Source organism: Hippoglossus hippoglossus, chromosome 12, assembly GCF_009819705.1.
Source record: "Hippoglossus hippoglossus isolate fHipHip1 chromosome 12, fHipHip1.pri, whole genome shotgun sequence".
Classification (NCBI taxonomy): Eukaryota; Metazoa; Chordata; class Actinopteri; order Pleuronectiformes; family Pleuronectidae; genus Hippoglossus; species Hippoglossus hippoglossus.
Window position 1 is genome coordinate 13,580,085 of NC_047162.1, and position 16,711 is coordinate 13,596,795.

General features: G+C 43.8%; 1 protein-coding gene across 4 annotated transcripts in view; it reads left to right on the top strand.

The window, feature by feature from the left end:
- The window catches only part of sh2d3ca (SH2 domain containing 3Ca), a 47,195-nt gene extending 30,687 nt beyond the window's left edge, over nucleotides 1–16,508 (top strand). For all 4 annotated transcript variants that reach the window (XM_034602704.1, XM_034602705.1, XM_034602707.1 and 1 more), the window contains 11 exons: nucleotides 7,462–7,590; nucleotides 9,906–10,055; nucleotides 10,832–11,115; nucleotides 12,079–12,206; nucleotides 12,287–12,656; nucleotides 13,866–13,995; nucleotides 14,102–14,217; nucleotides 14,495–14,666; nucleotides 14,765–14,876; nucleotides 14,960–15,166; nucleotides 15,806–16,508. In XM_034602704.1, the coding sequence (XP_034458595.1) occupies nucleotides 7,462–7,590; nucleotides 9,906–10,055; nucleotides 10,832–11,115; nucleotides 12,079–12,206; nucleotides 12,287–12,656; nucleotides 13,866–13,995; nucleotides 14,102–14,217; nucleotides 14,495–14,666; nucleotides 14,765–14,876; nucleotides 14,960–15,166; nucleotides 15,806–15,981 (1,974 nt within the window). In that variant the 3' untranslated portion in view covers nucleotides 15,982–16,508. The remainder of the gene's footprint in view (nucleotides 1–7,461; nucleotides 7,591–9,905; nucleotides 10,056–10,831; nucleotides 11,116–12,078; nucleotides 12,207–12,286; nucleotides 12,657–13,865; nucleotides 13,996–14,101; nucleotides 14,218–14,494; nucleotides 14,667–14,764; nucleotides 14,877–14,959; nucleotides 15,167–15,805) is intronic.
- The last annotated feature ends 203 nt before the right edge of the window (nucleotides 16,509–16,711 follow it).

Here is a 16,711-nt window from a genome sequence, read left to right on the forward strand (position 1 = left end):
GGGGTTAGGAGGCGAGGGAGAGCCGTGCAGTCAGGAGTCGTACTTAACAGTCAGACATCATTAAAATCTTCTCTGCTCCTTTGTGTGTGTATGTGGCCGGTTGTGTGTTTGTGCGTAGCGGCATGCCATGTGCATTTATATCTGCGTGCAATCGTGTTGGTGTTTCTCCGTTTGTTCATGTTTGTGAGGATAAAAACATTTTTATGTTCTTTCTTCCGACTGTGATGTCTCGGATACTCTGTTTTTTTATGTGTTTTTGTGTTTCCCTTCTCATCATCACCGACAGCTCTGTCATGTGCAAACACTCGACAGATTTGAAAAGAACAAGATAAATGAACCCAGAAAGACACAATTAAATTCACAGGAGTGTCGGTGTTGTGGAGACGCACATTAGAATAATATAATACACAACCACAGTCACACACACAGAGGACATTCAGCCCTTTAGGCAGCTGATTGTCAGCATACATCTTTTTGCAAGATGACACACACACACACACACAGACACACTCATGCTTCACTCATGCTTCACTCTCAGTAATGGTCTCCTCATCAAAGTCCTGATAGATGTTGCTCACCAGGTTGATTAGAGAGAGGAAACGCTTTTTCAGCCAGAAACAAAAAGCAGGAGAAGAGGTGACTCACAGAGGAGGAGACATTAGAGTAAGAACAGCAGAGGCGTAGGTCCAAGATGATAGATCGTTGCATTAAGGTATTGCATTTTACAATTAGATTTTGGTTTACAGTTGTAGCCTTAATCTTTTGGCACGATTTGAATCAACCCCATCACTTTCATTAGATGGACGACGGACACTTGAATATACGTCGGTGTGATTAATAACTACCTAAATTAACCCCGACCATCTTTGAGAAAAAATTATTTGGCATGTTTTGACCTTTTATTATGGTCCATGTCCCATCTGCTAATATGGAGGAGACTGGATTAATGACCTGTACACTGCAGCCGGCCACCAGGGGGGGTGATTAAGATGATTAAGATTTGTCTCCACATTTTGGCAGCTGTCATGTCATCCATCATTTTATCCAGTCTATGCTTGATTCACTCGCTGTAATCTCCGTGAACAGACTGTTCTCACTGTCCAGACGCCATAATTCACACAAGAGGAGAGAGGAGTTCATAAAAAAAACGTTGATACGCTGATGAAGGTCACTTTCAGTTGTCACAGCAATTAAGTTTTATGAGCAGAAGACAAGTAACTGCAGACTTTTCTGTTCCCGGGGGTTCGGTCGCTCAGACACGGCGGCCATCGTCCCGTCCTCTGATTGGTTGTGCCTGCAGCCTCAGAGGTTGAAATCTGAATTTGTTTAAACTCTGTCTGTTCGATGCACACGGTCAATTTTAAAGAGTGTTCAGAGGTGTTGCTTCTTTCTCAAATCTCAGTAAATAAAGTTTTGAATCACGGCGGGAATCACGTTAAAAACTAAAGGATACAGACCATGACGGAGCTGCTGGAGAAGTCACAAACATATCGGAGAGAAAGAGAAAAGGAGAGAAAGAGAGACAGAGGGGAAGAGAGAGTGGACCCATGCAGTGCAGAGTGGCACTGTGCTTCCTCCAGTCGCTGTGGGAGTGTAGGTGTGTGTCATATCCTCTTCACCAGCTGTCACTCAATCCAGGGGGTCTCTTCTCCGATACCACTCCGACTGACAGCTCTCACCAGTGTGTGTGTGTCTGTATGTGTGTGTCTGTGACTACTGTATACACACCAGCATCAGCTGCCTCGAGGGGTGATTGTCCTTAGTGTGTGTGTGTGTGTGTGTGTGTGTGTGTGTGTGTGTGTGTGTTGGTGGGAGACGCTGATTCCTAACGACAGTAGAAGGTCACTGTTATCAGTCTCATATTCTCTGTGTCTCTCTACCAGTCGTGTGGGAGTAGCTGGTTGTCAGATCACATGAGATGTCAACACAGTCATTTTCATGTATGTTTTCCTCTGTATTTATTTATTTATTTGAGTGCTTGTGCATACTACTATAGGCAGTACTTTAAAAATATACACATCATTTTGTGTCTCAGGGTTTCAGTTGTCGGTTTAATATTAAAGGTGAAGTGATGATAGTTTGTGAATTGGTCATTTGCATTGGACACATTTCATTGAGAATGAATTATTGAACAGGATGTAAGTCAACTCTGATCTGTGTCCTCTTCATTATCTAATATATATATATATATATAAATAGGTGTCCTTTTGCATAATTAACTCATGGTGTGGTTGTCAAAATCTGATTGAATTTGAATTAGGTTTGTACGAATATTCATAAAGGTACAAAAAGTCACATTAAAGAGGTTGGCTTTTTATAAGACTTTAATTAGTCTGGTATTAGTTTCTCATAATCATATAACATTCAAATCACATTTTCTCAAGACTAAATACAGGTGAATGAACATCACCAGCAAACACATGCCCATAAACCACTCCCCAGTATCTAGTCAAAGAATATTGTTTGACATGTAGTAAAAAATCCAAGGTGTCAAATAAACTTTTCAGCGTCCTTGCAAAAGCAATTTCCTTCACTTGGATCCAATGTCATCTTCACCTTGCTAAGTAAAAATAAAGGGTAAATATAAAAAGCCCAATGTTACCAGCACTCCCTCTGCCGCTCATATCATTTTACATGCAAGTTAAAGACCATTATACCCGTGTGAACCAGTGTGAATACAACAGTGGAAATCAGGCTGGAGGGCAAAGAGGGATTACACCAGTCTGGAGAGGGGTGATACCGGCCACGCACATATGTATAAACCCCAGTAAAGTGTGTGTGTGTGTGTGTGTGTGTGTGTGTGTGTGTGTGTGTGTGTGTGTGTGTGTGTGTGTGTGTGTGTGTGTGTGTGTGTGTGTGTGTGTGTGTGTGTGTGTGTGTGTGTGTGAAATAGGAGATAGAAGGACTCAAGGGCCTTTCTGCGTTAATCCTGGTCTCCATCACCCCAAAAGAGAGGAGACATGGCGTTTGAGGGGGCAGGAGGAGAAAGACAGGGCTGATGAAAGGAAAGCAAGGTTCCTCAGAATTAGGACCCCTCACGTCATTGTGTGTGTGTGTGCCTTTTTCCTCCCCCCACTGCCGGCATCACCACCACACAGTGCGTTACCATGACAACGGGGTTAGAGGCTAGCCCATGAGCAGCAAAAGAAAGAAGGTGCATTCTGACATGAGTGAGTGCTGCGGCCTGTTCAGAAAACGCTCCTCTCTGCCTGTTTCATTAATTCCACTGTCTTTGTTTACATGCTGACAAATACCAGAGACTTTACTTTTTCTTTTTTTTTTGTTCCCCCTGTGGGTTTTTATCCAGCTGTTATCTTCCTTTTCATTTCTCATGCATTCTTTGGCAAACTAGTTCAGAGACAAACTACAACATGCTAATTTCTGCAACATTTAAAGGAGACGTGATGCTTTTTCTTTGTTGTTATATAGTTTTTAAAAACCCGGTGATTCAGACAGAGGCTGAAAAGAGGGGCTGCAGCAATGGACAGTTTTCTGAACATTGGAGCACGTAAACCTTCTCAAGTAATGACACAAGTTAACATTATGAACCGGAACACGAGCAGAATCCGTCTCCTTTAAAACTCTACTCCTCTGTGCTCTACTCATTGCACCTCTGCTTGTATATTTCTTGACTTCAGTGAAAACTTGTCTCATCAACTAATGTTCATTAACTTTATTTTATAGCTGTAAACATAGATAGATAATCAATTCAGCACAAAAACACACACAAGTCAACAACATGCTGAAATAAAGCACTGTTTATTTCAGCATGTTGTTGTGTGTGTGTGTGTTTCTACATTATATATGTATAAATATGTGCATATATTTGAATTTTCTCCCCATTATCATCCCTTTCATTTATTTTCCTTTTAGGTGGTCCATTTTTTCCTCTTACTGATGTTGAGTGATAACAGAGTCTATTTTAGCCGCGGCGGGTGCGTTGACGAAACCCTCTAATTGGCCCGCTGCGAGGAAAAAAGGGGGCTCAAGCGCGTGTTGGTGTAACTTAGGTGATGGATCACACTGGGTTGTTATCTATAACTCATATTCACACATTCGCACTCTCCTCCATGGCCCCTATAGCCTGTTTCCTGACTCCCCCTTCCATCCATTTAAAGTATATGTTATACCAACTATTATAATGAGTATATCCGAACCAAAAGAGAGCCCCCCATCCATTAATAGTGCCACCCATGTAGAACTCACACATATGCAGTCTATGGATGAACACACACACGCACGCGCGCGCGCGCGCGCACACACACACACACACCAATCTCTTTCCCTCTTTTCACCCCCCTGGGAAAGCAAAGTCCTGCATCAGCTGCTAAATTGCCTAAACTCTCTCATCTGCTAATGGGCTACCTGTCTTCCTGCGTGTCTGCCTCTCTGTCTACATTAATGAGTTTCTGTTCTGTGTGTGTGTGTCTGTGTGTGTCTGCCTCCGTGCCTTCCTGAATGTCTGATGTCCTGTCTTTATGTATCCTGATTGTTTTGTCGTCTGTCTCAGGACGTCTCTGCTGCGTGTGTCTGCTTCTCTTCCTCTTCCGTCCGTCCATCCGTCTGTTTTTCTGAAAACTGTCTATCGGTTTTTTGCCTACACACACATTTCAGATGTAATATGATCATGTGCTTTTTGTTGCTCCTAAACCAATAGGAAATACACAACAAAGCAAATAGGGAAGTCTGCTTATATATGTATTGATATCTCAGTTTCTTCTTTGCAGCTACTTTTACTGTGTGTATGGAAAATAGTACCAGTACTAGTTCCATGTAGAGTAACAACAGTTGTACAAGGAGTGTAATAAAAGTACAAATAGCATCTATAGCACAAGTAGAAGAACCATAGGGGCTGGGAAATATTATCAACAGAAGCAGTACTACATAATACAAATTGTAGTACATTTTATACATTTATTTATTTTATGATAAGAATAAAATATTTATGTAGCATATTTATATTGCAGCACCATAAAGAAGCGGTTATAAAAATGAAAGAGAAGAAAGAGTCATAAGTATAATTCGTATTCCAGTATTCAAAATTCAAATGCTTTTAAGAATAAATTTGGTGACTAATATAAGTAAATCTTAAATAGCTGTATAATAAGTATTGTAGTAGAGGAAATACCATTGATATTAGTCACAGTAATAGTTTCTGCTTCTGTAGATGAAAGAAGATGCAAACCAGCAGGGCAACAAACACAAAGACATGTTACCATGGCGACCAAGGATTCAGCATGGTGGGGCTATAAGTGTGGTGCACACCCAGTCATTGGAATAATACTAGTAATATCATATTTGTCAATGTCTCCCATTGTATCGTCCTTATTCCCTGTGTGTCTTTTGTCATCTGTATTTCAGTTTTCTATTCTCATCTTTTCTGAGCTCCAGCGCCTCCACTCTTAAAAAAGCCCGTAGAAGAAAAAGTCCACTATCATACTTACATATATATGTTGTAATATAATAATGTCAATCTTTTCTGTGTCCTTGTCAAATTATTTTTGATGGTCTGTCCATTTTCCAGTCTCTCTCTCAACGTGTCCCCTTGATGTCAGTCCATTCCTTGAACCATATCATAAATAGAGCCCCACTGACATTTCAATTTGCCCCATAAGCCTTCACACATACACACACACACGCACACACTCACACACACAAATATATATATATACACAAGTTCATTGTTGAGCATCAGTTCACTGGCACAGCCTCCTCTGGGTTTCCACAGAGACAAGGAAAAGCAATAACTGCACACTTGACCTCTCTGCTCTTTCATTGGCCTCTTCTCTCCTTCACACACACACTCACACACACACACTCGCACCTCAAATCTAATCTGGGAGAGTGAGCCTCCATGGCGATATGCCTCCCATCTTCCCCCCCGAGGACTGGAGGAGAGAGGCAGAGGAGAGAAGGGCAGAGGAGCAGGGAGAGGAGGAAGTTAATAATTTCATTTCGCAGTGACCCGGAGACGATAAGATCGATTGTTTGGCCCTTGTTGTCTCGCAGCGCGCGCACATGCTAAATCTGTCGGGCGGAAACACTGCACACACAAACAAATCCTCTCAGTTTCACCTCCTCATTCACACACTCTCTTTACACATCTCTCCCTTTCTCTGACAATATACTGAAACTTTATGGTCGTGGAGGATGATGAAGAGGAAGATGAGCTGTGGGAAATGGGGAAAAGATTGTGACTGAGAGAAAGTGACAGTAAAACACTGAGACAGAAATAGTGAGAGAGAGAGATGAAGGACAATATTAGGAGGAATGACAGGCTGGCCTTAGCGACGAGGCTGTTTACTGTTTATTTTGGTCTCCAGTCTCATTTCTCCTCATATTGGAGGAGTGGAGATGATTTCCTCTCTCTGTTTATTCCTGTGTGGATTTTCTGTGTTGTGCAATATTTGTGTTTGTGTACTTGTGTGCGTGTCCTCTGCCTCTCATCTAACATCATCCATCTGAACTCAGTCTTTCCAAAAATCAACGGTTGTTATGGCGTCGCCACGTAACATCGAGGTCCCAGCGTGGGATTTCCCTAAGAAAATAATACTCGGGTAGATCCGATCTGAGAACACACAGTATCTTCAGGACTAAAGCGTATAGAGCACTTAATGATAAGACAAATACAACGCTTTTGTTTGTCTTTCTACCCCTCCATTGTGTGGACTCAACCAAACTATGTGTCAATATTTGCTGAGGCACCAGACTCCTGTTGTTATCATCCTCTCGCACAGACACACACACACACACACACACACACACACACACACACACACACACACACACAGACACACACACACACAACACTGTGGAGTATTTGTTGGTAAATAACTATGAAAATGCTCAGTGGAATGTATTTTCATGTTTTACAAGCCAGATTTCCCCCGAGGGCCGTTTGAAATAGGAAGCTTTGAAATCAGAAATCGGATCCATTTGTTTGTGTGTTTGTTTCGTGCGTGAGTGTGAGTGTGTGTGTGTGTGTGTGTGTGTGTTTTACTCATGATGAATTGTGCATCTTTGTAATCAGGTCAGGGTCGATTGGATTGGTTCTTGTGTGTGTGCGTGTATATGTTTGGGTGGAAGGCAGCACACAGTGTTGCTTCCCTGCAGAGTTGCCTTCTGTAACACAGGTGTACGTTTCTGTGCGTGTCTGTGTGTATTTGTATTTGTACAAATGATGCCAACCACACACCCATATATACAGATAGATAATTATTCTGCTACTGTACTTCTTTTTGTACAGTAAATATTAAAATATGTATTTGTATATTCAGTTTAAGTTGTCAGGTCCCACTGGGAATTGAGCTCCTAATGTCTGCGGGGTTTATCTGAATAAATCAAAGTTAAATATAAACTCTGCATCTAAACCTTTGGTCCATTTCGCTGTGAACACACTGTGCCTGTGTAAACTCTCTCCCACTGATGTTGTGTTTCCTTCTGCTTGTTTGCCTCATGCAGTTCTCCAAGGAGAAGTACCTGCTGGAGTCACCTCCAGAGAAACTTCGCAAGGAGCTGGAGGAGGAGCTGAAACTGAGCCCTGCTGACATCAGGAGCCATGGCTGGTACCATGGGCACATACCCAGAGAGGTACACACACACACACACACACACACACACACACACACACACACACACACACACACACACACACACACACACACACACACACACACTGTAAAATCAATATAGAGTACATGTACAGTGGAGTACATTATGTTAGTCTGTGAGTTCTTAAAGGATGTTTGGAAACAGATGGAAACACAAACACTTCCCGAGGCAACAATACACCCTTAAGGTAACACACTGCTTGTGTACAGTGCTTCACAGCCAATACACACACACACACACACACACGCACACATGCAGGCAGGCAAGAATGTAAAAAGCAAATCTCAGCCATCCATCCAACACACAGAGACAAACTATTCATACTCACATTCACTCCTACAGTCAAGTGAACATGCAAACTTCACACAAAAAGGCCCTGTCCGAACCACAATTAGAACCAATAACCTTCTTGCTGTGAGGCGACACGCTGCAACACCGTGACACCTTAAGTCTCAGACAAACACTGGGACTGTTATTTGATCCATATATGGGATCAATAGTTTCTGATTTATAGTTTAGTCATAGTTTTAAATACTTCATATCTTATGGTTTCTGCGTCACAAAGGGGAAACAAGGACATCACCTTAGAAACAAGGAATCTATTGATTGGGTAGACAATCAATAGATTAATTGAAAATGTGATCACCAGCTACGTTTAGAGATTCAAAATACATATTAGCTTCATTAGTAAAGCTCTGCACTGTGTTTTAATGAAATACAAGTAACGATATTCTGTCAAAACCCACAGTCAAAAGAGCTCAAAACACTGAACTTCCCATGTCTCAGTCGCTGTCACAGTGAAATAAAAATGTAAAAAGTCTGAATCAATTGAGATAAAAGTATAATAAACGTGTCTGTGTGGGTGGATGTGCTTGTCAACCAACAGTATTATCTCAGCGCTTACTCGGCCAAACTCTCTGGCTTTGGAAGCGCAGTTTAAATGCTTTACACACAGAATGACACTGATTAATGAATCCCATCATCTGTCACAGCTCAGTAGAAATTGCTTTAGCGTTCAGAAGGAGGGGAAACGCTGCCAAGCAGACAGCTGCACGTGTTGCTGATGTGCGCAATCGAGTTTCACAGCTGGTGCCTAAGACGCAGATACACAGGGACACACAACAACAGACCCCGGCGCCCACACACGCTGCATGCACATGTGGAGGGTGCTCGTAAATAGACGCAGCTTCTGTCTCTTGATCGGCCTCTGCACTCTGTCTCTCCCTCACACACACAGACACACACACACACACACACACACACACACACACACACACACACACACACACAACACAGATTCAAATCAGCCATCTGTGAGTCTTCCCTCTTTTAATTTACATAAAATATTCATGGATTCATGGATTTGCCCCAGTGTAAAGTTGGGGAAACCCTGAATAAACAATGCTTAATGACTAGATCTCCTGTACGAGTGTATGTTGTCGTCCCTAAGTCTCGTCCTTCTGTCCTTCTTGTTTTCTTAATCCTGTTTTGTTGCTCTTCCCTTTTAAAAGTCAAGACGTCCTCCTGCATGTATATAAGTCATGAGCATATGAACCAGTGTGATTTTTTACTTTCACTCGTTTTATTTAATGCAATTTCTTCCAAACTGTCATGAAAGTAAATGATATATTTTCAAATTCAGCTGCAAAAAACTCTTAGAATATTAAAGAGCATCCTGTGCTTGGGTTGAGTTTTAAATCTGTGTATATACTGCCTCCTGCTGGTCAATAGTGCTCTTATATATTTAATATCTCATGTTTGTGTTGAGTGACTCTCGCCTTCATCACCAGTGTCTTGGCAGGAAGCTTTAAAATGTAATTTCCTACGTGACTGCTGGATCAATATGTGTGATCTGTTCTCACAGACACCAGCAGCGACACATCTGCACTGTATCAGAATCATATTCATCCTGAAGCTGCTCCATTCACCATGAATCAATGGGAGATTGCATTTAGCTCTGTCTTGACGTTAAAATCGTAATAATAATAATTTTTTTGTAAGTGCTGAACTCAAAGTCATGCCGGCCGTCGTCCCTGGTGTTTTTATCCATCAATCCTAATTCAGACTGTTGTGTGTGTGTGTGAGAGATAGTTGTGTTTGTTCAACAACACAAAGGCCTTGTCATAAATAATCATCATTCTCTAAAGTCAGTTTGTCGGTAACAAAATGTTCACACACACACATACACACTCCGGCTCATTGAGCCAAGTTGGCTTCCGGCTCTTTGGGATTGCAGCGTTGTTGCTTTTGTCTCCTTTTACTAATTTAAAAACACTTCTCTTTCCTCCGTGCAGGTGTCAGAGACTCTGGTTGTGCGTAACGGAGATTTCCTGGTGCGGGACTCTCTGACCAGTGTGGGTGACTATGTTCTGACCTGTCGATGGAGCAATGAAGTGATGCACTTCAAGATCAGCAAAGTCCTGGTCAAATCCAATGAGACCAAGGTATGTGCAGTATGTTAACTTTTACTGTCTGCTTGTTTCTACTCTTATCTCTGCTTCACAATCTTCTGATACTCTCATTTGTGTTGCCTTTAACCTTTCTGTTACATTTGTTATCTAGTTTCTCATTCAGTAATTCAAACTTACATCATGTAGCACTTTGCATTTACTTTATATTCTTTAGGCACAAAGGAAATCAGAGAATACATTCATGCTTCTGTCTGTTCTGTTGAGTTTGTTTAATGCAAATCATCATTGTAGATTTTCTTCGGCAATGGTGGTGAAGACAACAACTCCCATGATCCCACAGTGCTTCACTATACTGGGTCTTTTGTTATTGTTTTGATTGAGAGACCCCTAGTGGTACATATTGTATGTTTTAAATTTTGAATGGCTCTGTTCTATTTAGAGCAATTTATACTATAAATAAACATGCACATCTGTGACTGACCTGCCTCCTCTTCAGATCAGCACCGAGCATTTTCAAAATTATATTCAACACAATTCAAGATGACAAAAGCCTCTTTTCTCTTGTTGCCCAGTGTCCTTTTTGTCTTTTTGCCTCCAAATCTTTATTCCCACCAGCTTGTTTATTTCTGTTTCACTTCATTCATTATTCATCAACTCTCAGGCTTCTCCTCTGGAGTGATATTGCAGTCGTTGTGGTTCAAACTAAATCCGGCACCTCCACTATCTTACATGTGTTCACGGTGCTGGCTAATCACAGTAGTTATATGAAATATCCAAAGATGCTATATGAACTGTCTCTTCATCCTCAGGTGCAGTACATGTTGGAGACTGACAGCTTCGACTCGGTCCAGGAGCTTGTGCGTTTCTACATAGGCCAGCGCAAACCGGTCTCCCAGGCCAGCGGCGTCCACATCTACTGTCCCGTGAGCAGGACTCTCCCCCTGCGCTACCTGGAGGCCACCTTCTCACTGTCCAACAGCAAGGACTACCACGGCTCGGCCTACTCGCCGTCCAGTCAGAGGGGAGCGTACATCAAGAGGCGCAGCGTCACCATGAACGATGGGCTGACGACGGAGAAGATGATGCCTCACAGGTGAGCCCGGGGGGAAGAGGAGTGAAGTGTCAGGGTTTTCTTAGAGGTGGAGAAAGACAGCTGAGCAGACAATAATTTAACTTTTCTCGCAGTCTTCATATTTGCCCTTGTTTCATCTTTTACTTTATGTTACACACATGATCAGTGATGACTCAGACAGTCCCAGCCCGGTTGAGACACCGGTGGCACCACCAGATCCAGAGCCGGAGCCTGTGCCCATCTGCAGGTGGTGTGTTTGTGTGACACCAGTGTTGTGTTTGAGCACTGAAGCAGTGCACTCACCTCCCACTTTCCTGTGGTCCCCCCTCACCTCCCACGCACTGTCAGCACCTCCCCGTAGTAACGAGCATCGAGTAGTGACGCTGTTAAAATGATCACTTCTGCACTTAAGTTTCAAATAGATCGAGGCTGTTTGGAACTTGAATTTGCAAAGAAGGAGCAGAAAAACATGTTGTGCACTGTGGAAATAAATTGTATCCTCATCAGGAGAATGGAAAGTAGTTTGCAAGCTTTTAAAGTATGAGACAAAAACATGATACTTGTGTCTTTAGGAAGAAAAGATGTGTGGGAAATTGTTGCTAACATCTCTCGCTGATAATGTGATAAAGGTGATGAATATACATCTTTAACATGAGTTAAGTATTGTTAATCTTTTCCCAAGAAGCCACACTGTTCTATGTTTTCTGCTCCTGTTTGTAAGACTTGAACATGTTTTTTTAAATTCATAAATAAAATATGTTTGTATAATGAAGTAGAACAACAAGGTTGCACCAACTAAAACGTCTCCCTCTTCTCTCACCCTCAAATATTTAGTATTAACATTCTTAACCGCACCACCCCCTGTCCTCTGAAACTGAGGAATGTGACGCCCTGAGTTGCGCTGCGTCGCGAGGTTCCCCTTCAGCACCTTGACAGCTCTTAAACCCAAAGATTTTTAATATCACAAAAATGCTTTGTTTGCAGCCCGTCGACAATCCACCACCACAAAGACGCAATGCGGAACTGTGCGATGAGCATGGACCAGATCCAGGAGTACCGCTGCCCCCTGTCACCCGTCGGGGAGACCCCACTCTCTCCTGCGTATAGTGCTAGTAAGTGACTGCAAACTCTGATGTGTTGATAAAGAATAAATAGACCCCCCCTCATACTTCATATTTCTGTCTTTTTGCAGTTACCAGGCAGAGAGCCCTCTCAAGCGGGCGCGTCCTGGCCGTCATCCCACCCTCCCCAGTGATGCGTCACTCCAGCGACCCTCAGCTCAGCCCCTTGGCCGGTACCAACCCTCCGGAGCATCCCGCTCATACCTCACACTCGGCGCACTCCTCGCCCGCCCATCATCCCGGGTACCAATCCCATTCCTCGGAGACGGCGGGGAGCTACTGTGACCTCAGACCTTGCCCTGGACCCCCCAAGCCCCCGGCTAAGGGCTACGTGGAGCGGTTGCGGGTCGAGGAAGGGAGGGAGGAGGCAGCGAAGGAGGAAGGAGATGGGATGTTCTCCGCTCCACAGGTGGAGAGGACATCCTCATTCAGGCCGTCCAGGTACGAGACACACAGACACACAAACGTGCACATTACGTTTTTAAAGGGTGAGCTTCTATTTTAACTGGATTTGGAGCAAAGTATGAAAAAGACTCACAACACATAGCAGCTTTGGGTGTTTAGTGAGTCAGTAAGAAGAATCCAGGTGTGTCTCAGACCCAAGGACACTTTAGAATTCAGACTAGAGGAGCCAGGGATCAAACCACCAAAGAATTCTTTAAGAAAAGGTCTTAAAGAGAAAGGAAATCATAAAAAAAAACTTCTGACTAAATGCATGAGGTAGATGAAGCTACTTTATGTCATTAATTCGTTTAAACATAATGGTTTATTTGAATCTGCAGTTTGCATCTTACCTTTTTCCTTATGAAGGTTTGTTTGTATCCTGACTGTTGCTCAGCTTTCTCCACACTGAACCACATTTTATCAGGATGATAAGTTGACTTGCTCAAAGGTCAAAACATCTGCTGACATTTTGTCATGAAGGGTAATTTTGACCAGGCTCTGCAGCACAGCTGCGTTGTGGCTGAGCAGAGACTTGAGTAGACGGCTGATAGTCCTTTGGGAAATAGCTCACTTTGCTCTGCGGTCATAGACGCGGCAGGTACTGGAGTTTATTTGGCTCAAGGTGCCATTGGAGGACACAGCGTGTGAGGACAGTGAAAGGAAAAATAGTTTGTGCTGGAAGGAGAGATGGGGCAGGAAGCAGCTCTGGACATCCGAGAGTCTCCTGTGAAATCTCAGTGCAGAGGGATTAATGCTGAATATGTGTTCACACGACAGGGAAACTGGCTGTTAAAGCAGTGAAGGCCGAGTCTGGGATCAGGTAGATGAAGAAAAAGCACCATAATTAGGATTGTGTCGCTAATATTAGAACTAGCATTGAGATTCAGTTTTCTGTCGCTTCCGACCTTGTTTCACTTGTTCCATTTCATTATTTCTTATATTATATATTTTTGTTGGCTGGGCAGGGACAGTGAGTAATGTGAGTGGGTCTGTGTTGCCCTGACCCATTTCTGGCTACAAGTCTGCGGCACATTATGTCTGATGTAATTCAGGATTAGAAAAGTCAAAGATTTATCTAAAAAGTTGTTACTACATGTTTTTAAGGTTGCTAGAATTTCTGCTGTAGCAAATATATCTTGGCTGTGCCCTTGTCGTCCTTTGTGTCCTCCCCTGGTTTTCTAATGCCGTGTCAATGCTCCGGTGCAGGTACGAGTCATGCCTCATGCCGGCTGAGAACAAGCCTCTGGAGATGTCGGTGCTGAAGAGAGTCAAAGAGCTGCTGGCGGAGGTGGACGCCAGGACGGCGGCCAAACACATCACCATGGTGGACTGCACGGTACATACACACACACACACACCATGCCAGCACACATGTTTACACGTACACATGCATACAAAGGCAAATAAATATAAATTCATATGACATTTTAACCCTCGGGCAGGTGGCCAGAATATTGGGTGTAACCTCAGAGACGCAAAGGATGATGGGAGTGTCGTCAGGGCTGGAGCTACTGACGCTTCCACACGGACACCAGCTGAGACTTGACCTACTGGAGAGGTACAAACACGAGTTTCCCGCTGTCTTCCTTTCTGCATCAAACAGTGACGTCTTCATTAATTCGGATATTGATTATATCTGCTCTTCACTTCCTCTGGTGTCCTCTTATCTCTTGTCTTCAGTCTTCTGTTCTTATCTTCGCCCTCCAAACCTCTCGTCTCCTCTCATCCTTTTCTCAACCCACTGCTTTTATGCATTGTAACAATCATTCTAAAGCTAAAACAACCAACTTAAAGTGCGAACTAAGTTTTGTTTTCATGTGTTCCTCTTTCTCCAGGTTCTACACCATGTCCATCATGATGGCAGTGGACCTGCTCGGCTGTACTGGAAGCACGGAGGAGAGAGCGGCCCTGCTCCATAAAACCATCCAATTAGCAGCCGAGCTGAAAAGCAACATGGGGAACATGTTTGGCTTCGCTGCTGTGATGAGAGCCCTGGAGCTGCCACAGGTAATCGACCTACAGATGAAAATTAATCCCAGAGGTTTCCATCACTTTTTCCTCAAGATAGATTCTTACGTTTGCTGCTGTGTCACTCATTACGTCAGATTTCCCGCCTGGAGCAGACGTGGGTGACGTTACGGCAGAGACATACAGAGGGCGCTATTCTATACGAGAAGAAACTCAAACCTTTCATGAAGAATATGAACGACGGCAAAGGTGAGACTCTCATTTACATGTAGTAATAATAAGTATATAAATGGTCATGTGTTTTACACCTCACCTCTCTCTGTTGCTCACAGAGTCCGGTGCTCTGTCCAACACGTCCTTCCCCCACATCATTCCCGTCCTGTCCCTGTTGGAGCGCGGCCTGGCTCTCGGGGAGGCGCTGGAGCCGTGGGAGAGTGCCGAGGTCGGAGTGGACGTGGTCATGTACCACCTGGAGGCAGCTCGCACCATCGCACATCACGGGGGAATCTACAGAAACAACACTGAGGGCAAACTGCAGGGTAAGAGTGCAGAGAGGTCTAAGAGTTATTAGACTAGATTGTAAATTAATTCAAAGTAAAACTTACATAGTGTTGCTTTAATGGTTTAAAGCAGCTCAGCGTGAGCGGGCCCTGATCCAGGCCTCCTATTGGTTTAGGTGTGGCCTAAGTCCCGCCTTCCTGGACTGGGAAGGAAGTAAAATCTTCAACAATCACTGTGTTATATCTGATGCTGTTGATATGTTAATAATAATTGCATTTATGGCTTTCGCCGATTTGGCTTCATGATCGTGTGTGTGTGTCTGTGTGTGTCTGTGTGTGTCTGTGTGTGTGGTTGCGATGTTGACTGTATTGATCCCTATTGGTTCTCAGTTTAAGGTCATTACTGCTTTATTGAACAGTCCTTCAGAAACTATCAATTCACATCTGTGTTTTCTGTTATGTGTCGATATCGATCAGCGTGACCTCCGTCTGCACCTTCAGAAACTTCCTTCATACAGATGTTTCACAGTCCACAGTCAATAATTTTATTACCCAATCAAGTTTTTGGTAACCTCTATTTCACCATGATTTTTATGATCATGATATCAACAATATAAAGTAACCTCCTCTCTTCCCCTTCTCCTCTTCTCCTCTGCTGCTCCTCCTCCTCCTCTCCAGGGCTCCAGGAGCAATCAGAAATACACGAGATCTTCCAGACGGAGTTCCAGATGCGCCTCCTGTGGGGCAGCCGCGGCTCCGAGGGCAGCCAATCAGAGCGCTACGAGAAGTTCGACAAGGTTCTCACTGCCCTGTCACACAAGCTGGAGCCGCCCGTGCGCCACAGCGAGCTATAACACTCACCTCAGTGCCCGTCATCGGAAAAAAAATGAACCCCCTCATCTGCACTCCCTACTCATAGTCGTACGGCCTTGTTTTGCATCGCAGAGGATGATGTGGAAGAGTCCAGTATGAACGCTGGGAGGGGTCAGAGTGAACGAAGAGGCAGCTACGTGTGCGTTGAGCACTAGGAACACAGAAAAGAGGGTTATGCACTTATAATGTGTCGCACTGACTGTGGACTCCAAACACTCCCTGTGGATTTTCCTCACTTCAAAAAATGTAAAAGGCAACAAAGAGGAGACAAGAGGAGAAGAATACGGGGGGAGACGGGTGACTCGCTCCTGTGCTTGGTACAAATGGTCCCATGTACGGTGTCCCCCGAGGGCCAAACAGGACTCCAATAAAACACAGACACTCTCTTGTTTCAAACTGCTGCTGTCGCACACTGTAGCAGAAAAGACAGCAGTAACTTAACATGGCTCATACATCAGATGGATGCTTTGTCTGTGTGAATGTGTGTGTGTGTGTGTGTGTGTGTGTGTGTGTGTGTGTGTGTGTGTGTGTGTGTGTGTGTGTGTGTGTGTGTGTGTGTGTGTGTGTGTGTGTGTGTGTGTGTGTGTGTGTGTGTGTGTGTGTGTGTGTGTGCGTGCGTGCGTGCGTGCGCGTGCGTGCGTGCGTGTGTGTGTCAGTCTGTGCACATGTATGTATGTTTACACTGTGTTTCTGTGTGTCATTAATCTTCAA